Source organism: Thalassophryne amazonica, chromosome 2 (genome assembly GCF_902500255.1).
Source record: "Thalassophryne amazonica chromosome 2, fThaAma1.1, whole genome shotgun sequence".
In the NCBI taxonomy this organism is placed as follows: Eukaryota; Metazoa; Chordata; class Actinopteri; order Batrachoidiformes; family Batrachoididae; genus Thalassophryne; species Thalassophryne amazonica.
The window spans coordinates 7264795-7291645 of record NC_047104.1 but is presented as its reverse complement, the minus strand read 5'-3'; the positions used below and the strand labels follow the sequence as shown (position 1 = coordinate 7291645).

Here is a 26851-nt window from a genome sequence, read left to right as displayed (position 1 = left end):
CATAAACTCAGATGCATTCTGAGCATCCAGAACAGTAATTTAATCTTTTGAGAAGACCATAAAGTGGACACCATTTGACTTATGCAATTTGAAACTGTGGATATAAGTACTTTATTCTGAGAATAGCCAGCATAGATTTTATTAACATCCTGGTGTAAATAAAATAAGGTATTACCACATGTGTAGAACTCAAAAAGGAATGATAGGTTGAGTTTTCATTAAAAAACAAAACAACTGCAATGTCGTAAAATGTATTCATAAATATGAAAGAACAGGCTCTTAATAATTATTAACTATCGCATACTGTATTTTTTTCTCAAGATTTGTTTTTTGCATAAGTTTGAAAAACAACAGATCATAAGTTTAGGATAAATTACTTATGAATTTAATTTTCAAAGTGGCACTAATGACAACACTCATACTGAACATAATTTTGCTTGCACAGACTGATTTTGGAGATCAAGCAATAATTGCAGATGGGCTTTCTGAGGTCCCAGATAGACTTTCTGATTTCCTTTTCTAACTTTCAGAATTTAGTAAATTAGCATATGGTCCATTGATACTTATGTGTAGACACTAGACCTTATAGTAGTCCCAGAAAATTCCAAATGTGACAAACAAAAAACAGGTGTTGTAAACAAGTCAGTGCTGCTAAAAATACAAACGTGCAGAAACAAAAATACTATTCTGACATGGTTTGCACATAAGACTGACATAGCATGTTTCAAGTATACACATATATGTCATGAAGTCAAATGTATTAAATAAAAATATGAAAGCCAAAATAAAAGAATGCATCAGTGTGAGCTCAGATCAGTGAATGTCTGACACACACACACACACACACACACACACACACACACACACACACACACACACACACACACACACACACACACACACACACACACACACACACACAGTTCTAATTTACAGTAAATTGATCAAAGTGTTCCAATATTATTTTATTTCACTGTATGTTTACTTGGGCATTTTGTTAGAATTTCTTGTGATGTTATAAAACTGATTTCCTTGCACTTATTTCTTGACATACTTTGGATTCTGTCCTCAGAATTCAGCTGTGCCAGTCACGCTCGCCGTAAACGTGTCTGACGTGGCGTTGAAGGTAAATGTAAACAGCAGACGCTGTGTCTCCGGGAGGGAAGCAGCATTTCCAGAACATTCAGCGGATCAAAGCATGAGGAATGTTCTGCTGCCGGTCGTGTCGTCGCACTTATTTAATGCAGTGTCGGACATCAATCCCGCATCAAACAATTAGTACAACTGCAGGGGTCAGAGGTCAGCCAGGGGTTATTGATGTGTGAATTAAAACTGCAGGTCAGCAGGAAGCCGTGTTTTCAAACCAGCCTGTACGCCAACAAAGAGAGAAAAACAAATAAGTGAAGAGCGCCGGCCCCATGGTGACACGCCAGCAGTTAAATCCATTCCAAATCAAAAGGTGGCGCTGTTTTCATTGAAAGGTTGTCATGTGCTCGGCACACCTCAAAGGGCACTGGGAACAAAATGTCCATTAGGAAACGTGAACAAACAAAATGATCTGAGGGACAAATAAACACGTGACATCACATCTGACCACATGGGGGCACAACTCAGGTGACAGAGAGGCGCCTAATTTGAGAGTGGTCTGTCTTTGGCGTCCAACATCTGCTCCATTTCCAACCCTGAGGACATTTAGCTGTATTAGACTCCCCTTTTGATCTCCTTTTTCTGCCCCACCTCAGTCTCTCTGCTGTCGGAAGACAAGACCAGGAGACAGGATCCTTGATGATGCCAGATCAGATTGTCCACCCTGGACGGCGGCCGTGGTGGCTCACACTCTTCTTCTGTATTTCATCTCTTGGTAAAGCTGTGATTTGTCCACTCTGGCTGCTGCATGCAAATCTGTAATTGGCTGCAGGCTTCACCTCCCATCATCCTTTGCCCCCTCCTGATTTTCCCCCTGAGACAAGGCCATCAGGATCCTAGTGATTAATGGCACACGGGGTCAGAGGTCACTGTGGTGGGAAGTCCTGCAGCTGAGGGCCCCTCAGCCACTCCCAAAGTCCTTCCTCCGCAGTGAACACAGGAGCCACACGGCGAGCCTTCAGCAGTTCGAGTCTGACCGAGGAGAACATCAGCAATACACAAACAAATAAATAAAAACAATGAGAGGGGCTGCCCAACTTGGGGCCCGAGGGCCATGTTTGGCCTGCCTTCTTTGTGTTTTGGATCCCCATATCAATTGAGAAGCTCTCTGCAAATTATTAAATTACTGTCAAGATTAAACAGTTTTCATTATTGTGAAATTTTATTTTAGATTCAGAAAGTCAATATTCCATCAAATACGACACAGTTAACAGTGCGCCTCTTTCAGCCGCTCCCATCTGGATCGGTGCCACCACTGAGGAGCTGGTTTCCACATGCTGATTTGGCACAAGTTTTACACTGGATATACTTACTGATGCAAAACCAGTTGTCTGTCTCATGGGTGACCTTTAAACCCTCGACCACTGCACCACAATACTGTCATAAGTTTTACTTTGACCCCAGGTCCTGAATTCACCTTCACTAACAGCCCTTCAAAGCAAACAGTCTGGCATTTTAAGTGTTTATAACCAGCACGCCAGAAGTCAAGTTCGCAATGTTGAGAATCACTATTCCTGCACGACAGGACAATGTATGGACATGGACAGAAAACTTGCAATAACATTTTGTCAGGAACATTTTCTGGTGCCATCAATCCAAACGAAACCCAACAATAGCACAACAGTCTCAGACGTTAAAGCGCAAGACCCTGATGGCATTACTTCCTGTTGACTGTTAATGTCCTTCACTGTAATATCACAGCAAAACTGTAATGGATGCGTTTCCGGTTTTAAAAAAAGAAATCACTCGCATGGCACTGAGGAGCACTTCATCCCAGTGCTTTAACCCTCTGGGCCGACACCGTCGTATACGACCGCTAAGACCAAACTTTACTAAATTATAAATAACTTTTGAATGATATGAGATAGAAACTTACTTTTTTTTTGCTGAAAAGTTAACTGCGCAGAACGTTCGAGCCAGCCATCGGCCATCTTTGTACTCCTCATAGAAGCTGTTGATGATGTGCGTAATGTGAGTGTCCAATCAGAATTGGTTCACCGTCACATGGTTTTCCAAAATCCAATTGTAGGGCATATTTACCTCACGTGAAAAGCCAGATGCAATTTTTTCTTGAAACAATGCCGTATTCATGCATTCACGTTTTTTAAAATGACAAACAAAGCGATTGTATAGAGAAAGTTTCGTTTCGTGGACAAGATACGTATATGACTAAGTCCATGGTGATTGACCTGAAACCTTCTCGGCTGGATTTGCTGATCACTACTCCAAACACGGAAACGGGGAGATCAGTGGGAAAGCAAATTACAGAAAACCAAGAACAACAATTCTGTGATAAAAAAATGGCGTCATGACAACTTCTCTCTTAAGTATAAAGTAAAAAAATAAATAAAAGTAGATAGGAAGGTGTAGCAGGAACACAGCTGGAGAAAGACGAGACCATCGGTGAGATGAGACAAACTGTCCAAAACGTAGACTCTACGTCTGACGGCAAACCCTGCGGTAGTCACGGATACTCCTGGTACCAAAAAGGCATCCAGTCTTTACTTTCCTTTATAATTACTGTATTTTTTTAATCTATTATCTGACTGGGTATTCAATGTTTGATTGTAAAGTACTACACAAATAAACAAACAGTATTACTTATAACACAGCTGGTACTTGTGGTATTATGACATACTTTTCTGTCCACATGACAAACTGTTGTTTATCTGTAAACATGGTAAAACGTATTAAAGAGTATTACACTTTATAATGTTTGTGTTCATGTTCAGTTCAAAGCACTTTATTCTTGTCAGTTTGCCAGACTGAAGTCTTCATGAACGAGTCGAGCATCTGGACTCCCCAAGTCGACAGTTTACTTTACACAGGGCCAACGGAGCGTTTAGTTTATACGTGCGTATACAGCGATGCGCTCCAGAACCGGCTGTGTTTGATTTTAAACATAAAAGGTAAAAAAAACAAAAAACGTCTTCAGCGTTTGGTCTTTGCTATCTTTCGGTGAATTGAACACTCACCGAACTGACGCGTTCATACCAAGTGTCAGACCGCATGAAGCCCCACATGGAGTAACACCACACTGCAGGTACGAAGCTGATTCAAGCATCAACTCAATAATCAGAGGTTTTCTTCTCATCATTTACATGGAGGCGGGGCCGGCGGTAAGGCGGACGCGTCAATCACAGAAAAACAATCACACATTCTGAAACCACATGAGGGCTGAGTCTCACGTTTTGTCATCAAATGTAAGCACACAAGCATATCTTCGAGACAACATCAAACGACACAAAGAAGAAGCCACGCCCTCCTTCCCAAAACAACACTAACAATCAAACATGAACGCCGGAGTTCGTGAGCGCATCAAACTCGTTCACCGGTTTATCTTTGGATTGCGCCACATTTTTCATGTGGAGCAAGCTTCCACCCAATCTGAGAAGCGCAGTTTCCAATTGTTGTTCTCACAGCAGTTGTCGTTCTCACATTCAGCACCCACGTTCTATAAATCGTGAGCACACTCAACGCTCAACATGAGGCAGCAGATAGCGACTGCACCGCAGACAACAAAAACCGGGTCTAAAATCAAGCACAGAGTTTTTCTGCAGCACAAGATTCAGATGCACCTTACATAGGCGGGTTCACAACACACATAAAAGTCCCGCCGGATGCTCCCTTGTTTTGCACTCAGCGTTGCCACAGCAAACCCAAGGCAGATTTGCATGCTGAATTTATAAGTTTTACGCCTAATGCTTTTCCTGATGCAACTTGATAAGGAGCAGGCGTGGGGATTGAACCGGATACCTTCCGCACCAGAAACAAGTGCACTAACCACTTGGCCACCACCCCCGGTTCACAACACACTACACCCAATGAAATCAAAGTGAAAACAACAATTAAACAAAATAAAGTAAATGATGGAAAAATGTAAATTTCACCTTATTGCTTCACTACATCACCTCAGGGAGCTTTGGTGGCCGCTCACCACTTGCACACTTCGATGTGTTGGTGCAAATTCTTTAACTCGCCCGAAGACCTTTCATTGGAACCTGCTGTCTAAACAGCAAGCGCACTCCCGCATGTAGTGGATTTAGCACAACTGGTGTCCCCAAAGCAAGAAAACACAGCAGCATTAGAGCACTCTGATGTGATACAGAACTCTTGGGGACGTAGGCAGGTGAGTAATCCAGAGAAACAGGCAGAAGGACCGATTAACCCAATGAAAACAGTCCGCATAGTAACAGTGTCTGCGATCAAGAAGACCAGGCTAAGAGACAAAAAGCAGTTAGCAAACATAAAAAAAGACAGTGTCGACAGACAACAGACCAGCAGGAAGTCAAATACAGAAGAAGTATACGAGAAGACAAGAGAGGCAGCAAGACCTTTGGCGCTGGAGTGATGGGTTGTGAACGTTATATAGCTCGTGACTCAATAAACAAGGAAATGAGTGCGAACATGAACTAGAAGCTTGAGTGCCCATGAAAAGGAAGTAAAGCTAACACAAAGCACAAGGGAGACTTTTCAGAATAAAATGCAGAAAAAAGAGAATTCACAAGGAGACATGATAATGAAGGAGAATAATTCACCACAAAGATGACAACCAAAACGCTAATAATAAAGACGCAGTCAGAACGTGACCCATACACAGACGTTACAGGCAAAGACAGACAGCAATCTGATTAGTTTAATTCATGTTATACTCAAACCACAACTGTGACTGATGAAGCCCCCCCCCCCCGACTTTCTGTTTTGATGACACGCTGTGAAAATAAAGTGGATTTTGGACATACCCCAAATGTACTTATGCAACTGGTTGTGCTTATTGTTCATCAATATAGGGCCCAAAATGACATTTTCATTAGTGAGAATCTTAAATTAACACTAAGGAAAGAAAAAAAGGCTAAACATTAGAATATGATTAATGTGATTCCTCCAAGATAACGACAAAAATGAAAACACTCATTTTAATACACGCAGAACATGTATTAACCTCTCTGATCCCTTTAATCTGCTATGATTTGTGATTTTGACTTTTAGAACAACACGTAACGCAGAGTGCAAATAAATTAACTCGCAAATTAATTAGTTAAAATGTCCTGCACCGGTTTGGTTTCTACATCTGCTTGAAGCTTCCAGGAGGCTGAAATGTCCATTTTTCATGACGTCCTCATGGCTGCTGTAGTCCTGATCCCATCAGACCTCAGAACCAGACAACGCAAGTCCTGATCAAAGACCAAACGGCGTCAGAAGCCTGCTGCTGCGCTTTTTCTTCACCCGGTACAAAGTGTAACATTCAGGAATAAGTTGTCTGAAGAGAAGTTTTCAGGGAGAATTATTGCAGGCAGCCGACATCCGACTTCAACCTGCTGCAGGAACCTGGCAGAGCTCCAAACAAGCTGTAAATTTCACCAGCTGCAGCTCAAACCGCAAATAAGGACACGATTAGGACTTGGATTACAGGTGACAATAAATCTCTATTCTAACCACAGAGGAAGAACCTTCTCCTCAGTGGGACCAGGAACGCCAGATACGGACACGAAGAAGACTAAATAGAGAAACACGACTCCTCCAGGAGTCATGAAGATGGGTCACCTGGTGAACCGGAGGGGGAGGGAGAGTGAAAAGGGCGGACAGCGTGAAAAATGAGATGGGTTCTAGCGCTGTAATCCAAGCTCGGCTAACTGGACCCCAAACACGAACAGCTGCTGCTGCAGGCCACCTTCAGGGTCTGCAGAGTCCTTCAGATTCCACAGAGATGCACAGAAAGTAGCTCCATCACCTGCAGACCTCCCGAGGATCCGAGTCCCTGATCCTCCGGACGAATTCACACGTATTCCAGAAAATCCAAACGGACAACGAGTTTCATTATTTTAAAGTAAGAGCACAACCTCTTCTCCCGTCCAATTACAGGAAAATCTCAGAGGATGTTCTGGGCGTCCTCAAAGAACATTATCCATCTTACACCACGAGCATGTAGAGGACATCACCGGATGTAGAGCGCCACCTGGTGGAGCGTTTAAATGGTTTGTTAAAGGGTTGCGCTGGTTATCCCAACTGAAGCAGTGATCCAATCAGGAATTTTAACTCTGATCCTGAAGTTTATATGAAACATTTCTGCATTTTTGAGTGTCCAAAGTACATCAAGGATGATGGGGAAAAATAAATAAAACGATGACGTTTCAGCCACATTTAAAACAAAATCACAGACCAGCGATGGAGGACAGCGGATCACCATGGACATCAGCGCAGAATAATAAATACCACACTCTCAGCAACAGTGAGGTAAAATACTTGATTAATATGTCACATGTCTAAAAAATTAAGTTTGGATGAAATGGTTTGAACACGTGAAGGCTGAAGTCTCTGCCTCATCTGAAGAACAACAGATTTAATGCACATTTACGAGGTCTGTCCATAAAGTAACGGTCCTTTTATTTTTTTCAAAAACTATATGGATTTCATTCATATGTTTTTACGTCAGACATGCTTGAACCCTCGTGCGCATGCGTGAGTTTTTCCACGCCTGTCGGTGACGTCATTCGCCTGTGAGCACTCCTTGTGGGAGGAGTCGTCCAGCCCCTCGTCGGAATTCCTTTGTCTGAGAAGTTGCTTAGAGACTGGCGCTTTGTTTGATATCCGGATAAAATGCTGAAACCGACTTCTTCTGAAACTTCTCTGTTCTCTCACGACGTCCTGGATCAATAGAGCCTGAAATGTGGAGGTTTTAAGCTTGAAACAGGCTGACGACGGCGCCTGAGAGCGCTGCGCGACGTCTCGCACCGTGGGAAGTCCTTAAAGCGACAGTATCACCTCAAAATCTCTCATCAGCTGTTAAAATTTTTACAGAAAACTAGCTTAATTTTTCGAACCGTGTCCACTTCGATGTGTCTCACAGGTTTAGAAAACATTTTGATCAAACAACGCGCCAGTCTCTCAGCAACTTCTCAGACAAAGGAATTCCGACGAGGGGCTGGACGACTCCTCCCACAAGGAGTGCTCACAGGCGAATGACGTCACCGACAGGCGTGGAAAAACTCACGCATGCGCACGAGGGTTCAAGCATGTCTGACGTAAAAACATATGAATGAAATCCATATAGTTTTTGAAAAAAATAAAAAGGACCTATACTTTATGGACAGACCTCGTATATCATTTATCTCTCTGTGTTTATATGCACGAGTGTGTGTGTGTGTGTGTGTGAGAGCATGCATGCACGTGCATGTGTTCGTGTGCATTTTTAGATAGTTATATGGGCAAATTTTGGTTTTAAACCATCACTGTGAAGACAGGTTGGCTGGTCCTCACAACTACAGACAGAGTGTGAATGTGTGAGAGCTGTTCATCTGATCAGAAGATGGAGAGAGAGGAACGTGTCCTAATAAGCCTCGAGCTCTGCTCCTTGTAGAAATGTGAGGAATGTGTTTTTCACGGCATCATGACAATGGCGTGTTGAAGAGGGCGGGGCTCAGGACTCAAACCAAGACTCTTGTTGTTCCGCTGCAGAACTCAGACGGCGCAACCTCAAAGCTCCCTTAAAACCACCCACATCTTACCGCCAGTTTATCACCATTTGACCTTCTTCACCGTATTTAAGAAAACACAGAGATTCAAATTAAAATCACTGAGAAATTCTGCAAAAACTATTCTTTCTTCCTCTTTCCACATCTGACATCAAACCCATGTTTCAAACGATTTCAATGGAATTCTAAAGCTTGTTATGAATTCAAAAAGACAACACGGACCATAAAGCAGCGGTAAAACTACGAACACAATTTAATTCAACCAGCCTGTGCAGAAAATAAAGTTCCGATCCTCCTGTATTACAGGCCTGGCAGCCCACCAGGCCAACAGGAACCTGCACAAGGACAGGAATACGTTGTTACTAACATCAACAAAAATTAAAATGCAAGTAATGACAAATACTCATTAATTTTGGAGCATCTACAGAGAAGCTGTTTTAAAGTGGTTTGACAGCATGCTGATCACCTTTTTAATACTGAACAAACAAACAAAAAAAGTATAAATCTTTGTGATTTGAATTTTTTTTTAACACTGTCCATGTGATGGTTTTGTCGTGATGGACGTGCAGCAGCTTGTTGTGCAGAGCCTGAATCAGGGCCGCATCTGGAACGGTCTGCTATGGTCTAAACCAAGGTGCCTGAAGTTCAACTTTGCAGAAATAAGTGGGTGCATAAGCACCCAGGGATGAGATTGGCAAATTCGATTTTCAGAGGAAAATAAGACAGGGTCCAGGGGCCACAGGGTCCAGGGGCCGCAGGCCCCAGCGGGTCCAAGGCGGAGCCCTGGCCAGGGGGTCAGGGGGACGAAGTCCCCCTTAAGCCAAAGCATTTTTGCTGTTTTAAAACATGTAAATTGCACTAAAATCATATTAAAAACTACTATAAATGCCAGGTGTTCATATCTAGAATTCAAACTGTAAACCCTTACTAAGACCAACTACTGTACATGTGTATTTTTGTGACCAAAATTTTTTTTCATAACTAGACTTACTTGATTTTTCAGCATTCTCCACTTTCAGCATGGCACACTTCTCAACAAACATACATGTAAGGGCGGGAGAAACACATATATAACCTTTGCGCTGATTGGTCATAAGCTTTGCAATAACCAATGAAAACGTGCGTAAGTAATAGCTTCGACTGCGCTTCGATACCGTCTCGGTTTTTATGATTTGTTGGAGGGAAAACTACCGAATATTGGACATTGAAAGACTACACAGTTACCTCCCTTACACTACATGCTCATTGTGCACCTACTTCATACTGGTCACTGATCAGCACAGCGTTACTTCCGCGTTCGGCTGACTGACGGACTGATCGAACTTGCTGCGTCGGCAATAACAAACAAAGACCACTCAGTGTTCTGAATAGACGACAATTTTATTAAACAAAGGTACTCCTGGCATTAATTTTTTTTTGCATTCTTAACCCCCCCCCCCCCCCCCCTTTTAAATTTTCTCAACGGATTTGGACATTTCACAAAATCGACCCCCGGGACCGTCAAATCCGCGGAAATCCGCGGATCCGTGGAAAAATCTCATCCCTGAAGCACCCCGAGTTCTGCCAGTGATGACTGGCAGAACTCTGACAATAAATACGCTCATTAAATTTTTTTTTAATACCCAAATATATCGTTTGCACCCATGCAGTTGGTGGCAGGGAGGTTAGCAATGCTGAAAACTGAGTGACCTGAGTATTTGGGTATTCTAAAATATGCTCATATGCACTGCACGCCAGTTACGCAGCGACATGCAAGGGAGTGTGTGTGTGTGCGTGCGTGTGTGTGGGCAAGATAACAGCTGGATGGATTCTTTCAAACTTGGTGAGTCTTGCATAGATATCAAGAGTAGTTTAGTCAAAGGAAAATATGGTCTGGGGGGAAAAAAAAAAAACTTTTTTGTGTATATCTCAACAACCAAAAAGTCAATGATTTATATGACGCCTTCTAATGTCGTTTACAGTCACACGAGGAGTTTATATAGGAGAGGACTGAAGGCTGGAGGAGAGTTTGGGTTTGTCTGCACACCTTTGACTATTATTATTTAACTTTTATGTACACATTGGTATTTTCAGGGAGGCTTTTAAACAATTTAGCAAAACAGGATGAAACCGATTTCAACATGTTGAAAGTGCTGATCCTGGTCTCGAACAGAAACCACTCTAAACCTGACACTCCAGTTTCTGTGTGAAAGACGTCAAAGTTTTGATTCACATATGCAACAGGACAAGAAAGATGTCTGTCTTCCCATTTAATCCTTCCCATGACGTCATGGGAAGGGTTAAACAGGTATTGTTTTGTTTGAACTGGCGGCTTTTTGTGCGGTCGGCTCATTTAAGCCTCTGTGAATCGCTAATTAAACAGACAGGTGAGTAAAAAAAAAACTTTTCATCCAGATTCTGAAGGAGCAGATTTGAAAAATTAAAACACAGCGCAGGTTTAAAATTGTCGAACCCAACACGATGAGGTAAAGGGGTCGTTGTCGTGGGACACCAGCATGGACTTCCAAAATTTCCTGTATTGTCTATTGTGCCACTAGCATGGCCCCAGGCAGAGGGTCACGCATTTGAGTCTGGTCTGCTTGAGGTTTCTTCCTCAAATCATCAGAGGGAGTTTTACAGTGTTTTACAGTGTTTTTACAGAGTTTTAGAGTGTTACACCATACTTGTGTGAAGCGACTTGAGGCAACTTTGTTGTGATTTTATTATATAAATTAAAATAAATTGAAAAAATTGAAATTGCAAACAAACACTACCGTGATATAATACTATCTCACTTTACAAAATGCAAACCATCGTGACATTATTTTGAAGTCATATCCCGCCCCTTCCACCTTTCTCCATGCAATGTGGAGTTGCATCAGGAAAGGAATCCATCATAAAACTTGTGCCAAAAATCAACATGCAGATCCACTTTCGATCTGCTGTGGTGACCCCGAGTGAAAACAAGGGAGCCACCGAATGGACTTACCATCACCCAGCTCTACAGTTATTACAAACGGCAAGTTAGAATGAAAGACAGCGACATGTGGGCGGAGCAAAATAGAAGTCAGAAGCATTAACGTCTAAACTGCGTCATGTGGTTATTGATTATAGCAGCAGTGCACAGTGCAAAGTTAAAGTTTGATAGGAAATTAATCTGAACGTCATTTCAGTTGTTTCCCCCGAAATACACTATGAGGAACAGATGATAATCACTTTTATATTTCATAATGTTGTAAATCAAAAATCCACTTTAATTCACAAAAAGTAGTCAAAAGTGGTTTTGTTTTTTTTTTACTGCCAGGTACAGCAGCAGCGCCGCTCGCCGAAAAAACCCCCCCCCCCAAAAAACCTCTGTTATTTGGAAACAAGGCAAACTGCAATCAATACTCACACAAATTGACAGATAAAGCCATCAGATGATCGGCCCCAGCAGCACCGATCAATACAGGAGACAGAGAGGGGAACACGCTTAAACAGCAAAGCCATTCATCTCTGAAATTATAGCAGCGCCCATCAATGCTAATTAGCTTGGAATCCATGACAACCGAGCTCAAGTTGATCTCAAGAGATTCACGAAGCAGATTCATGAAGCAGAGTCGCATTTAGAAGCAACTCAATGTTTCATTTCATAAATCGCAAACAATACAAATCAAAAAAAAAAAAAAAGGAGTTTCGCTCTGGATTTAAAGCTTCATGCAGTGAGATTAAAGATTATGTGATCTGCAGTGCATCATGGGACATGAAGTATCAGAAGATGGTGGCACATCTTTGCAAGTCGCACTTTGTAAAAGAATCTCCATTCTCGGTTTCTAATCAGAGATGGTGAATCATTTTGGAACCGTGCAGCTGGCGTCCGCTCTGCACTCAGATCAGGAAGAAGCGGCGCACTGGAAGTGAGCTCAGGACTCCAGTGGGGGTTCGGGGCTCGTCCGGGGGGCTGTAATGCATTTTTTGCCATCTGTCAGTGGGGGCGTGGATGCCAGGAAACGCCGCTTTAAAAGCACTTGCAGGACGCAGATGCAGAAACACCGACAGCAATGGGCGCTGACCGAGAGCCACTCAGTGAAACGTGAAACAACGATGGTGTCACATAAAATTCCCGTGGTGGCAGAGTTCGAAAAACACAAGAAACTCTGGTTCAATCTCTGAACACAAGAACTCACAGACAAATCCACAACAGAAGCTCCAACTTCGCACCAGAGTGGATATTAACATGAAGATGAAGTGATCAGAATTTGAAGCATTGTGGTCGCACGCAACCCTGAGATGACAATAAACTGGCTACTACTGCTGTCACACGGGAGTGTGAGCTCATGCCATTGTATCATATTTACCTTTTTAGGAAGAAAAATTAAACGTGGTAATAAACGAAATTCAAATAAAAATCGAAGTTGTTTTACAATCTGACGGCAAAAAACGCGTAGACATCAAAGTGAAAACTAAAACACCACAGAGTCTACTGCTCAAGCTAGCCAGCGATTGCATGTTAGTTGCTCAAAGTTGTAAAAAAGTTGCACATGACATGCTGACATACAGCTGTCACTCAAAGTAAACCACACCCCTAATTATTCATAATTTCATGTCTTAAGTTAGCTTAAATTTGCTAAATTATTTAAAATTTCACCACTGTAGCGACCCAAGCATGTTAAATTAACTGTAAGTTGGACAATTTAAAATGGGGTATCAGGGAGTGACTTGGTTCTGCAGGGTAGCCTCAAGAGGCCATTCAAGAAATGCAGGCTTTGGTGCTTCAGTGTCAGCTTCATTTTTCAGTACCAGAGGTTGGGGTTTAGCTCTCGGGTACAGCTCCTCCAGGTAACAGGAGGGAAACACTTGCCAAAATATTCCAGAAGACAAAAGAAGAACTACAGAGAAACTGCAACTGACCGTTTCTCAGTTACTCAAGTTACAGTCATAAAAATCCCCCAACACGGTGCAAATTAAAGGTGCACAGCAGAGTGGAAGGCCGGGATCAGGACCGGCTCAAGGACTCAATCCGGGAAGAAGAAAGAACAGAAAGTTGATAATGTACAGAAATGAAGCTTTAAGATTTTAACACACACATACGTCAGGAAAACCACAAGTGCGCAGAGAACCGAGCTATGGAAGATGGGTTTGGTTCCAAAGGCTGGACTATAATTTGCCAACTACCGGGTGGGGTTTAGAAAAGTCAAAGATAACCTCAACTCTCAAATATACCAATATGACGGCCTTTGATGACAAACACAGGGGAGGAGCATGCGTCCGGAGAGAGTCAGTGGAATCCATCAAGCATTGGGGTTCCCACATTTCCTGGCAGGAACCCAGCTACTAGTTCAAGGTCTTCCAAAGGTTTTTCCAGGCTATCTGTGGTCGGGGAGCTCATTCAGCCCACCGACAAAGCGCTTCCCCCAATAGGGCCGTGTCACGTTTCTATGAAGCCCTGCCCCCTTTTCACCTCCTCCTATGTCGCCGTGGAACTCCGTCTGCCCTTCCAAACCTCCTACTGCAGTTTCCACGTCTGTCCCTTCATCCCAGACTTTTTTACGTTGCTCCTTTTCACACGTACAGACACGCGACTGGGCTCGCCGTCGTCTGCTGCCCATCAGCTCTGACCTATCAAAAACGCTGGCCCCACTTATTGGGAGACCATTAATCATCCTGTGAGGGACAGGAGGCCCCTAACGCATCGCCACCTCCCCCATCTTCATCCAGCCTCCGCCCGATCCTGCGCGGTCTTATCAGGTTTCAGCAGTTGTAAATGTAGCACAATAAACAGAGCCGGAGGAGGGAGGGTGTAAACGAGGAGGAAGAAAGGAAAGGAAACAAAAGGAAGAATGACATGGGAGGAAAAAAACGAGAATTACTCAGAAAGCGAAATCAGACCCGTGCTGAGAGTTTTCCATCTGAATTAAAGCGAGGACTGAGACTACTTAACTCAACTGTTTCTGATACTAACAAACCCAACACGGTGTGAAAAACCGCTTTAATCCACCAGTGAACAAAAAGGACAAATGGGTTTCCTCCCAAACACCTTTTGGTTTGGAAACAGACCAGGACCAGGTCCTGCCTGGTTCCAGAAGCTGTGAGGTGTGAATACACGAGGTCCTATCAAAGAGAATGTTCCTATTGTGTGCCTGGCAAGAGGGCGGCGGCAGCAGAGAGTAACAGAACCCGTACGCGGATCCCCAGAGGTCCAGTCAGGGTGTAATTGGTGTGGACAGAATGCTCGGTCTCAGGGTTGCAGTTAGGGACTTCCTGTCACGTCCTGCTGGGACGCCACTCACTACCGACAATACTTCAAATACGTCCAACATCATCAGAAGGTTCAATCTGACGTGTTACAATAAGGAAATACAAACCTAAGATTTTTAAAAATGCACAGGAAAAAAACAGATTACATGATGAAAGACACACAAAGCTCATCGACGTATATACAGAAAAAAATACGTCAATAATCACACAATAAATGGAATAATTTGCAATGATTAAAGCTACAAGATAAGAAATATATCTGTTTTGAGAGACATCCAGGAAAGAATATGGGTTTAATTCATCAGTCACCTTAAAGTCCTACAAATGATCGAGACCTGAGACGCCCATGAGCAAGCACACTGGTGACAGCGGGAAGGAGGAAAAAAGGTGTCAGTTATTTTTTTTTTACTATTCTACAGGAAAAAAACTCAAGCAGACCTAAACTCACCAAGGTGACCATTTGCTATTCTAACAGAACAGAAAACCCAAAACTGACAGAACACTCAGTTACATAACAGGCGAAAAAAAAAAAAAATGTACAAAGACGAATAAATACACTCACTTCATTAGGTACACCTGATTAATTACTTGTTAACACAAATAGCTAATAAACAATTCAGTGCATTTAGTCATGTGGACGCGGTGAAGACGACTTGTTAAAGTTCAAACCGAGCATCAGAATGGGGAAGAAAGAGGATTTAAGTGACAACGTGGCATGGTTGTTGGTGCCCGACGGGCTGGTCTGAGTATTTAAGAAACCGCTGATCTACTGGGATTTTCACCCACAACCACCTCTAAGGTTTACAGAGAATGGTCCCAAAAAAGAGAAGATATCCAGTGAGCGGCAGCTGTGTGGATGAAAATGGCTTGTTGATGTCAGAGGTCAGAGGAGAACAGACAGACTGGTTGAATGGACAGACTGCGTGATGTCATCATGTCACTATGGACCAACATCTCTGAGGAACGTTGAATCTATGACACCAAGAATAAGGCAATTCTGAAGGCAAAAAAGGGTCCAACCCAGTACTAGCAAGTGACCGGTGTGTGTATAATATATATATATATATATATATATATATATATATATATATATATATATGGTAAATGGACTGCATTTATATAGCACTTTTTTCATCTGCATCACACGCTTAAAGCACTTTATAATAACATTCACCCCAATGTCAGGGTGCTGCCTACACACCGGGAGCAACTAGGGGATTAAGGACCTTGCCCAAGGGGCCTTAGTGACTTTCAGGTCAGGCTGGGATTTGAACTGAGGATCCTCTGGTCTCAAGCCCAACGTTTAACCACTAGAGCATCACCAATGTACAACCCCTGGCAAAAATTATGGAATCACCGGCCTCAGAGGATGCTCATTCAGTTGTTTAATTTTGTAGAAAAAAAGCAGATCACAGACATGACACAAAACTAAAGTCATTTCAAATGGCAACTTTCTGGCTTTAAGAAACACTATAAGAAATCAAGAAAAAAGATTGTGGCAGTCAGTAACGGTTACTTTTTTTAGACCAAGCAGAGGAAAAAAAAAATATGGAATCACTCAATTCTGAGGAAAAAATTATGGAATCACCCTGTAAATTTTCATCCCCCAAATTAACACCTGCATCAAATCAGATCTGCTCATTGACATTGACCCTATGCCATGACATTGACCCTATGTGTCTTTTTGCAAGGAATGTTTTTGCAGTTTTTGCTCTATGGCAAGGTGCATTATCATCTTGAAAAATGATTTCATCATCCCCAAACATCCTTTCAATTGTCCAAAATATCAACGTAAACTTGTGCATTTATTGATGATGTAATGACAGCCATCTCCCCAGTGCCTTTACCTGACATGCAGCCCCATATCATCAATGACTGTGGAAATTTACATGTTCTCTTCAGGCAGTCATCTTTATAAATCTCATTGGAACGGCACCAAACAAAAGTTCCAGCATCATCACCTTGCCCAATGCAGATTCGAGATTCATCACTGAATATGACTTTCATCCAGTCATCCACAGTCCACGATTGCTTTTCCTTAGCCCATTGTAACCTTGTTTTTTTCTGTTTAGGTGTTAATGATGCCTTTCGTTTAGCTTTTCTGTATGTAAATCCCATTTCCTTTAGGCGGTTTCTTACAGTTCGGTCACAGATGTTGACTCCAGTTTCCTCCCATTCGTTCCTAATTTCTTTTGTTGTACATTTTTCGATTTTTGCGACATATTGCTTTAAGTTTTCTGTCTTGACGCTTTGATGTCTTCCTTGGTCTACCAGTATGTTTGCCTTTAACAACCTTCCCATGTTGTTGTATTTGGTCCAGAGTTTAGACACAGCTGACTGTGAACAACCAACATCTTTTGCAACATTGCGTGATGATTTACTCTCTTTTAAGAGTTTGATAATCCTCTCCTTTGTTTCAATTGACATCTCTCGTGTTGGAGCCATGATTCATGTCAGTCCACTTGGTGCAACAGCTCTCCAAGGTGTGATCACTCCTTTTTCGATGCAGGACTAACGAGCAGATCTGATATGATGCAGGTGTTAGTTTTGGGGATGAAAATTACAGGGTGATTCCATAATTTTTTCCTCAGAATTGAGTGATTCCATATTTTTTTCCTCTGCTTGGTCTAAAAAAGTAACCGTTACTGACTGCCACAATCTTTTTTTCTTGATTTCTTATAGTGTTTCTTAAAGCCAGAAAGTTGCCATTTGCTTTTTTCTACAAAATTAAACAACTGAATGAACATCCTCCAAGGCCGGTGAGTCCATAATTTTTGCCAGGGGTTGTATATAACATCGGTCGTCAAGGTAGGATAGTCAGACAACGAGGTGCCGGTCAAAATCCCAGAGGAACAGACAGCAGTTCTGTTACCCTGTGAATGACACAATTTGAAGTAGTGAACTGAAAAATTTACACTGTAATTGAAACAAGCTTCACAAAAAATAAAAAAAATTTAAAAAATCAAATGTTGCAAAAACAGTTTTTAAACACTCACTTCAGGTGACTTTTTGGGCGATTTCAAAACACCTGGTTTCACAAATCACTTCTTATTCAAATTATAGGTCACATGACGAGAGTCACATTTTCTTAAAAGAAGACCTGAAAGTTCAGCTTCAATTTGCCAGAAGGTACGTATGAGATGTAAGCCTGGAGTTGATATTTGGGTGAAAGAAAATCCTCCTCTATACCACTTCATCATGAAGCTGTATAACTGCTGCTGCTGACCTGATGTGGCAACACTGACCTGGCAACATTCTCTCCGGACGGACGGCCTCCTTGGTGTCTGGCTTGAACGGCACTCTTCTAATTAATACAAGATTGTAATCCTTAATTTTATTTCTGTTACCTGTCTAACACTCCTGCTAATTTTTAAGTGCAACCGTTGCGAATTTCAGCTCATTATTTTACTCCTGTGTGAATCTGAGGAGTGGTTAGTGTTTTCATTAGCAGTTAGCTTGCGCTAACTTGGCTACATGTTTGGATTTTCCGGTGCACAATTTACACGCTACATTAATCTTGAAGATAATTTTAGAAATTTTTAAACTGAGAAGCCTGATTTAATTTTGTATTTGAAATGGCATAAACAAATTAAAATGTGGGAAATATCAAGCGGGCCAGTACTTCCTGTATGTCATCATTTCCCATTTAGAGTGTCACCATGGACTGGATGGAGCCGGACGTGTGGGGTTTGTTCCCGGACTCAAATGCTCGTCTTTCGCCCAGTGAGCCAACCGGAGCCTTGGCTTCTCTCTGGTTCCGTCCGACACAGTCTGCGGTCATTAATCATCTCGAGTGGACAGCACTGACATGCAGCTGGCTGCGTCACTCTGATTTCTTCTCTACTGAACACAAGAAGCTCCTGCAACAAGTAACCTCTGGCCCAGTCCACCTCCCGCCCCAAATCAGGATGCGTCCGAGCGCCAAACCAAAACAAGTAATTGCCCATCTGCTTCATCCAAAGCTTGGAGGTGTTTAATGGCATCAAAGCTTCGCTGAATTCTCACTGTGGGCATGAAACATGCTGACAATGTCACACATTTCAGTCCATTAGGTGGATCCATCGAGATCAAGAGACAGGAAGTTCTGTCCAGATCTATCAGCACCTTTCTTACTTACACTGAAAGTCATCCATTAGTATTCTGGTCTGGCGTTACGTGGGAATAAAAGACAGAATGAATCTTGCATCGTTGAAGTTGATCCGTGTTACTGTTCACTCCTCAACCCAGGACAAGTGTGAGGAAAAAACCCTCAGACATCTGGAGCTGTAGACAGTATAATGGAACAGAAAACTATGTTTGGAAGAAGGATTTTGTTTTCAGAGGTCTTGGTACAGTTTTGATGTGCCTTGCTCTTTGTGCAGACCATTCCAGTCTCTATCTCCAGCTGCCCAGACAGTCGGTCCTGGACCCTGCACAGAGAATCTGGCCTGGACCCTGTGCAGATAGTCCGGCCTGGACCCTGTGCAGAGAGAGTGGCCTGGACCCTTACCCGAGAGTCCGGCCTGGACCCTTACCCGAGAGTCCGGCCTGGACCCTTACCCCGAGAGTCCGGCCTGGATCCTACGCAGAGAGTCCGGCCTGGACCCTGCGCAGAGAGTCTGGCCTGGACCCTTACCCGAGAGTCTGGCCTGGACCCTTACCCGAGAGTCTGGCCTGGACCCTTACCCTGAGAGTCTGGCCTGGATCCTGCGCAGAGAGTCCGGCCTGGACCCTGCGCAGAGAGTCCAGCCTGGACCCTTACCCGAGAGTCCGGCCTGAACCCTGTGCAGAGAGACTGCCTGGACCCTGCGCAGAGGGTCCGGCCTGGACCCTTACCCGAGAGTCCGGCCTGTACCCTGCGTAGAGAGTCTGACTTGGAGCCTTACCCGAGAGTCTGGCCTGGACCCTGCGTAGAGAGTCCGGTCTGGACCCTGCGCAGACACGCCCACTTGTTCACTGTGAATCTTCTGGACGATGACCAGCCCACTTCACACATGACTCAATCACGCATCTGTGTACTTGGGTCACGTGATTCAGGCATTTGCATCCTCACGTGCAGCTCCTCCGGGTTGATGGGTTCAGGGTGGCTGAAACGGTCTGAATCTCTCTTTATCATCGAGTTTGAAACGGTCCAATCAGTGTGTCGTCCTGTTGATTTCTTCAAGACCTCAAGCAAAACACAGTCCCGTCAAGTTCTTCATGAACCTGCGCCACACCACAGGAGATGAGCAGCGGAGATGCTTTGACAGTGGATGAGGTCACATGACTTCAGAGGGGAGATTGTAATATTTAAGAATGTTGGATCGCTGCTGTTTCCAGTTCAAGCGTCATCGTTAAACGTTGACAGCTCTGTGTGTGAAACAACATGAGGAACAATAATTGATTATACGCACTGATCCTGCAGAGATCGAGAGTGTAGAAAGTGTAAAAAAAACAAAACAAAACAACAACAACAAAAAAACAAGAACTTCTGTGTGTGTGACTTCGACCAGTTGATTGGTTCAGATCCCAGCAGTGGGCCCCTTTACACAAACACAGGAATGGGGACAGCTGCTTAAATTCTTCAGCCATTAAACCACGCACACACACACGCACACACACACTTGTGTTTAACTGCAAAGGCAGGAAATGGAAATCCTTGGTAAGTTTTCCTTCCCTTTTTGTTCGACCCTGGACAATGTGGGAAAAGCACTTCACCATTTGTTTCTCCGCCTCACAGTCTCACGCAGCACAAAAGGAAGATGGATTCTGCAGCGTTCAGCTTCTCGACTGAGGAAAATGAAGCTGATCTTTCCAGACTTGAACCCGCCCGTCTTTCAGCTGGCACATAATGGTGCGCCATTAAAAAGTGCTCTCATTTACAAAATAACAGACCGCGACAACCTTTGAGCCCGATCTGCAAGGGGATGTGGAAGGAGGGGCGGGGAAGATGCCTCCTGAACTCATGGAGCCTCGACACCAACAAGCAAAAAGGGCATCGAGCCAAACAATTTGTAGTCTGTAAGTAAGAGACAGCAGAGGTCAGCCAAGTGCCTGCTGCATTATGGGAGGAGAACTCGGTCTAGAGGAGCTGAAATTAGACCGCTGACTCCTGCAGGACCAAAGCCACATTCCTGTCATGGTGTCCACGTTTTACACGCTGTGCCTTCATCCAGGTTTGACACGTTCAATTTTTGTGTGTCAGAACAGAACTCTGTGGTTTTCATCAAATTAAAACACTGTTTAAAAAAGAAAAACTCATTAGCAGATTCTCCTCTTTTATCCTGACACAGATCCATTATAGATGAGCGCTCCAGCAACACGCTGATATATGTTACAGGTGTTGTTGTGCACTGACCCGTGCACACCCTCACTACTGCTCACTTGTCCCGGCAACAATACAGAAACCTGATCCGTCCCAGTCCGTTCCACAGATGTGTTGCCTGTAATTCACTCTGCTGAGTGAACTGCAACGAGCGCATGTCCGAACACTACCGGAGCACATGTCAGAGCGCCATGCGAGTGCACCTCAGAGCACAGTGCAAGTGCATGTCCACACCGCCACAGGTGCACATTTCCAAGCGCTGCAGGAGCACTGCACGTATTCACACAGTACAGGAGTGCACATCAGAGTGCTGCAGGAGTGCACATCCAAATGCAACAGGAGTGCAAGCCAAAGTGCTGTAAGAGCGCCGCAGGAGCGCACATCCAAGCGCTACAAAAGTGCATGTCAGAGTGCTGCGGAGTGCATGTGCATGAGTGCTGCTGGAGTGCACATCACGGCGCCACGTGAGTGTACGTCAGAGCCCCCACAGGTGCACATCCAAGCACTGTTGGAGCGCTGCAGGAACCCCACTGAGCGCGTGTCCAACTGCCACAGGAGCATGTGTCATGAGCACCGTGCTAGTGCGGTGTGAGTGCACGTTAGAACACCACAGGTACACACTTCCCAGCACTGCAGGAACGCCGCAGGAGTGCTGCAGGAGCCCACGTCAGAGTGCCGTGCAAGTGCACGTCAGAACACCACAGCACATCACACAGCACATCCAAGTGCCACAGGAGCCCCACCAGTAATGCACATCAGAGCGACACTTTCATTTGCTGTTTAGCAGTTGGAATCTTGCACCGTCATGGTCCATGACTCACGCGAGAGGTCAGTTTCAGCAGAGTTCTGGTTTAGGGCACAATGTAAACAACCTCGTGAAGTCTGGACAACAAGACAACATCAGAGCACAGCAGAAGTTCATCACAGGTGCTACACCTACCCCAGATAACCCTCTCAACTTGGCAGAACGTGTCATCATCATAATCGCTCGTGGAACTCACTGAGTCAACGCCATCCACGTCCTCGCTAGCCATTGTTTACATGGCTTCGAAATGCCGGAACTCTGCTGGTGCCGTGGTGCATTCTGGGAAGTGCAGGGGGTTTATGGGAAATGTTAAAGTGCCGAATACCATGTTTGTAAAACACCATTAAAGTGGATAAACACGAGTGTGAGGATCAGAAATGGTGACTAATTAAAATGGGCGTGACTTCTGAGAAACATGATCCTTTTTGTATTAAATGCAGGAAAACCCAAAGCTCTACTTTCACTTTGCGATTTGTCAATTTTTAACGTAAATGCAGGAAACCTGGCGATCGTGTTCAGCTGTTCGTGGCGGCAGCTTTGACGATGTTTGTGAAGAGTCTTAAATAACATGTACGATTCCATACGCAAGATACATGTGAGTTTTTATGGTTAAAATAAAACATCGCTGCTTGTTGATATGACATTTGAAGGTTCACACGGTCTGACCTCTCGCCACAAGCCACGTTCACATCTTGCAGCTGTTCCACGCGCACCGCGGTGTACGTGGAACAGAGAACACAGTGTGAGTGCTGCACAAGACGAGGGTTTCTGCTGAATACTGTATGTTGGAACCAGACCCACACTCCGGCCTGAAGATGAAAATATCTGACCACCCTTCAAAACATTAAATAAATTAATATTAATAATTTAAAAAATACTAAAAAGTTGACACTGAAGCATTTGTCACTGTTAATTCAGTCCAAGAATCTTTCAGCCTGATGGTGCACCGAGTTCAGCCTGTCAGGGGCGTTTCAGTCCACTTGATGGATTTCTCCTTTTGACCAGAACGGGTAAAGGGTCAGTCCCGGCGGCTGCTACTGGACAGAGACGCTAACAGGACCCTGTCAGATCGCGTCCCTCCCTCACGCCGTCTCTGCTTCATTCATCATCCTGCAAACGAGACCTACAGGTCCGATCGCACCATCAGACGATGAGTTTCAACCTGCAGCTAAACATCCGACACGAGCCATCATCCACCATGAGAAAGCGCCAAAACAAATCAGTGTGATTAAAACAACAAACCTTGACTCCTACAACAAAACCACTCTAACAATTAGTGCACTAGCTTGTTAGCTATTCATGAAAAACACGTGTCACTTTGGACGCCGTTTTTAACATCATCTGCGGGACTCAACTGATCTATGCACACACAAGCATGATTTTAGGCGAGGGTTCGAGACAAGCTAATGTGGAACATATCAAGCTAACAGCAAGGTACAACTGCTAATGTTTCCTAAATGAGCTTAAACATTTCAAAGTGAAGTTTATTGTGAAAAAAGTAAAAACGAAGCCTGTGAATTGAGCTAATGCAATAAAAGCTAAAATAAACAAACAAACAAAAACAAAACGCTGGAATCCAGCAATGCATTGGGATGTTGTACTGAAATAAAGCAAAATCTAATTAAATTTTTACACAAGATGGTGTGTGATACAGAGTTGAATAATAATAATAATAATAATAAGAATAATAATACAATCCCACTTTCAGTTAACATTCCCTTAACTGAAACATAAAAGTTGCAGAAGATTCTGATTTGTCGTAATGAACATCACACAATTCTACACCTTAATTCAAATAAATCGTCTGGACTCATCACTGAGTTCTGGTATCATATCAGAAGAGAACAAACAATCTGTGCATCTTTGAAGCTGCTTTGTTGAGTCTTACTGAAACCAAAGCAGAACACCATCAGCGGAGATGGTGTACAATGGATCTGCACTGCCAAAGGATCCATCAAACCTGTGGATCCACCAAACTTGTGGATCCACCAAACCAGTGGATCCACCAATCCACTTGATCTTCCTTCAACATAGAGACACGTTTGAGTCCTGATACTTTTCAGATAAACAAGCAGGAACAGGATGCCCACAGCAAACCAGACCTTGATAATGATATTGAACTAATTAGCATTGACTGATTGGGTGTTCAACTGAATTAATTTATATAGCAGCAAACCACAACTTAAGTCACCCCAAGGCACTTCAGAAGGGTAAAGTCTAACCTTACCACCCCCGAACAAGCACATAGGTAAGGAAAAGTGGAATCAGCCACCAGGCTCGGGGTTTGTGTCACTGTCCCAGGCTCCTGGCCAACATTACAAATGAGACAACAATGAAAATTAACCAATCAGGTTTTGCTCGGATGACATTTGTAGTAAAGCCATTACTCTGCAAATGATTTTTTAGGAACTTTTAAAAATTTATCTCCAGCAGACTGTAGCACACTCAGAAATTCCAGAAGAAGTAAAGACATTTTGAAACTGAAAACCACACCCTTGCTCATGTCCCATGAGATCTACAAACTGTCAGAAGAGATAATGGAGTGAAACTTCAGTTGCTCTGAAAAGAACAAACTCTCCTCAAACTGAGACAGGAAACGTCACAGAAAAAAATTAAGTGTTGTGGTATTTGTGGGGTTTTTGCACCTGGGCAGAGGTTTAGAAATTAACTTCCAAAAACAGTACATCTGGGTCATAACCCCACCCAACACCTTACAAAGAAAGCAATTCAGTGTTCCCCATATGCTTAGTTAAAGAAGCTTTGTGCTTTTAACAAGTTATCAAAGAAATGAGGGGAACCTTCAGGAAAGAGAACCAAATGGATCTGTAAGAAGTCCTACCAGAGTTTCTGCAAGTCCTGGGTTTTTAGCTAAAACACCAAGGCCTAGTTTGATGAAGTAGTACTAAGGGAGATAGACTGAGATGCAGACTTAATCCTCAAACTTTTATTCAAAGGCTACTTGTATAAATGGTGACGTGCTCTGGGGACATTTGAGCCACATTAGACCCATCTAACTCCAGTCCAAAGGTAAAAATTTTGACCATCCATTGAGGCTGGTTTAAGGCAGTTAGTCCTGGTCTAAGGGCAAGATGGCAAAGACTGCTGTAGTTCAAGACTGACGCCAGACACAATGGTTATTTTGACAGAGGATTTTTCAAGATCATCAGATTCCAGTAAGATGTATCCAGTATTCAATTCAACATAATTTATTTATATAGCACCAAATCACAACATAAGTCGCTTCAAAAGGTTAAGTTCTAACCTTACCAACCCCAAGCAACCATGTAGGCAACGGTGATGAGGAAAAACCTCCTTCAGGTGTTTTTGAGGAAGAAACCTCAAGCAGACCAGACTCAGATGGGTGACCATCTGCTTAGGCAACAAATATATAAACAAAGTCCAACAAAGAAATTTCAAACATGCAAAACAAGAACAAAAAAAAATAGTCTGGTTCGAGTCCATCAGCAGTTGTCATCCAACAAATTTGTTGTTAAGAACACTTTGTGAATGAGGCCCAATGTTCTAAAGTACCACAAACAAGAATCCACAAGCAATTAGTTTTAATGCACTAAAATTTTAACTCAAGAATGTAGAACAGACTCCTAATTCGCCTTTTTTGTGTCATGTTATGGTTTAATTTCAACACCAGCGTTTCTCGTTGAGTCACACTTCTTCAATTTGAGCATACGCTTCAGCATCGGTATAATATTCCCTTCTTTTCATTTTCACATCGTTTCCACTCATTACGGGCAAAGAGTCAATTCACATCCACAGAATGACAAAGACAAAAAACAAAACCATAACCAAGATAGAATTTGCACAGCAACAGGTTTGTACACAACTTCATTCGAGGACTTCCATCAGTCTGTCCAGAACCTGAAAAAGGCTCAGAGAACTTTTTTTTCCCCACTCTCCTGATATAGAAAGTCAATATCAATTTCAAACTTTGGCAAACGTCAGGTACAGGAGTGATTTTTAGCTTGGTTGTGTGTGTTCGGCCAATCAGGTCCTTGCATTAGTCGTGAGTTGCTAATCAAGCAGGTCAGCTAACATATGTGGGATTTCTTTGCATTATGGGTCAAACCTCAACGCCACACCAACCAGCACCCTCGCAGGTCGGGGTCAAACATGGACAAATGGAACCATTCAGTTCTGATAGGGATGAAGGAGCAGAACGAGAAGAAGCAGTGGTGTGAAGAGTTTGGGTGAAGGTGTGAAGACCGCAAGAGGAGCAGATGATGTTTTCTGGAGGTGCCTGCAAGATGTTTACCTCTTTTCTGCATGAAGGTGAAGAGGTCGTCCAAAAACTCCTTCCTCTTGGGGTCGCTGTCCAGCTCATAGAGCTAAAGGAGAAAAGAGACTCAAAGTTGATTGTGTTCAATCAGACAGAGCAGCGCTGCCCCTGGAGAATGATTGTCTGGTTTTTCCTCCTCACCTGCTCTGCTCACTAATTAACTCATCACCGCCTCAGGCCTGAACTCAGCAGGTGAATGTGGAACATCTGACGCGTCACTAAAGCCCCATTCTCACTTTCCCGGAGAAGATCCCAGAAGCTCACACTGTATAAACGTGACAAACCGGCGTATGAAGATCACGACTGCTCATGGAGGTGATCTGGCACCAAGAACTGGCGATTAACGCTCATTTCTGTAAGAGGTAAACTGAGCGATTACTTTCTCAATTGGTCAATTAGTTGACAGGGTCCATAAAATAACAAAACAACATGGATTAATGTTTTTCAGAGCCCAAGAAGACGCCGTCCAATGTCTTGTTTTGTCCACACCCCGAAGATATTCGATTCACTGTCAGACTGGAGTAAAATATTGTAGAAATTACTCACATTTAAGGTACTGACAGGTACTTCAGTGCCAGGTTCTTCTGGCTAAAAAGAACGATTTATGGCATGTGAAGTTCTGTAGGTTTAACGAG

At 43.4% G+C, this 26851-nt stretch overlaps 1 protein-coding gene across 1 annotated transcript in view; it reads right to left on the bottom strand.

Annotated features, from left to right (window-relative positions):
* The window catches only part of LOC117501554 (AT-rich interactive domain-containing protein 3A-like), a 159633-nt gene that overhangs the window by 22776 nt on the left and 110006 nt on the right, over positions 1-26851 (bottom strand). The window contains 4 exon segments of the mRNA XM_034160453.1: positions 19650-19744; positions 19833-19980; positions 26007-26074; positions 26193-26265. Of these exon segments, the coding sequence (XP_034016344.1) occupies positions 19650-19744; positions 19833-19980; positions 26007-26074; positions 26193-26265 (384 nt within the window).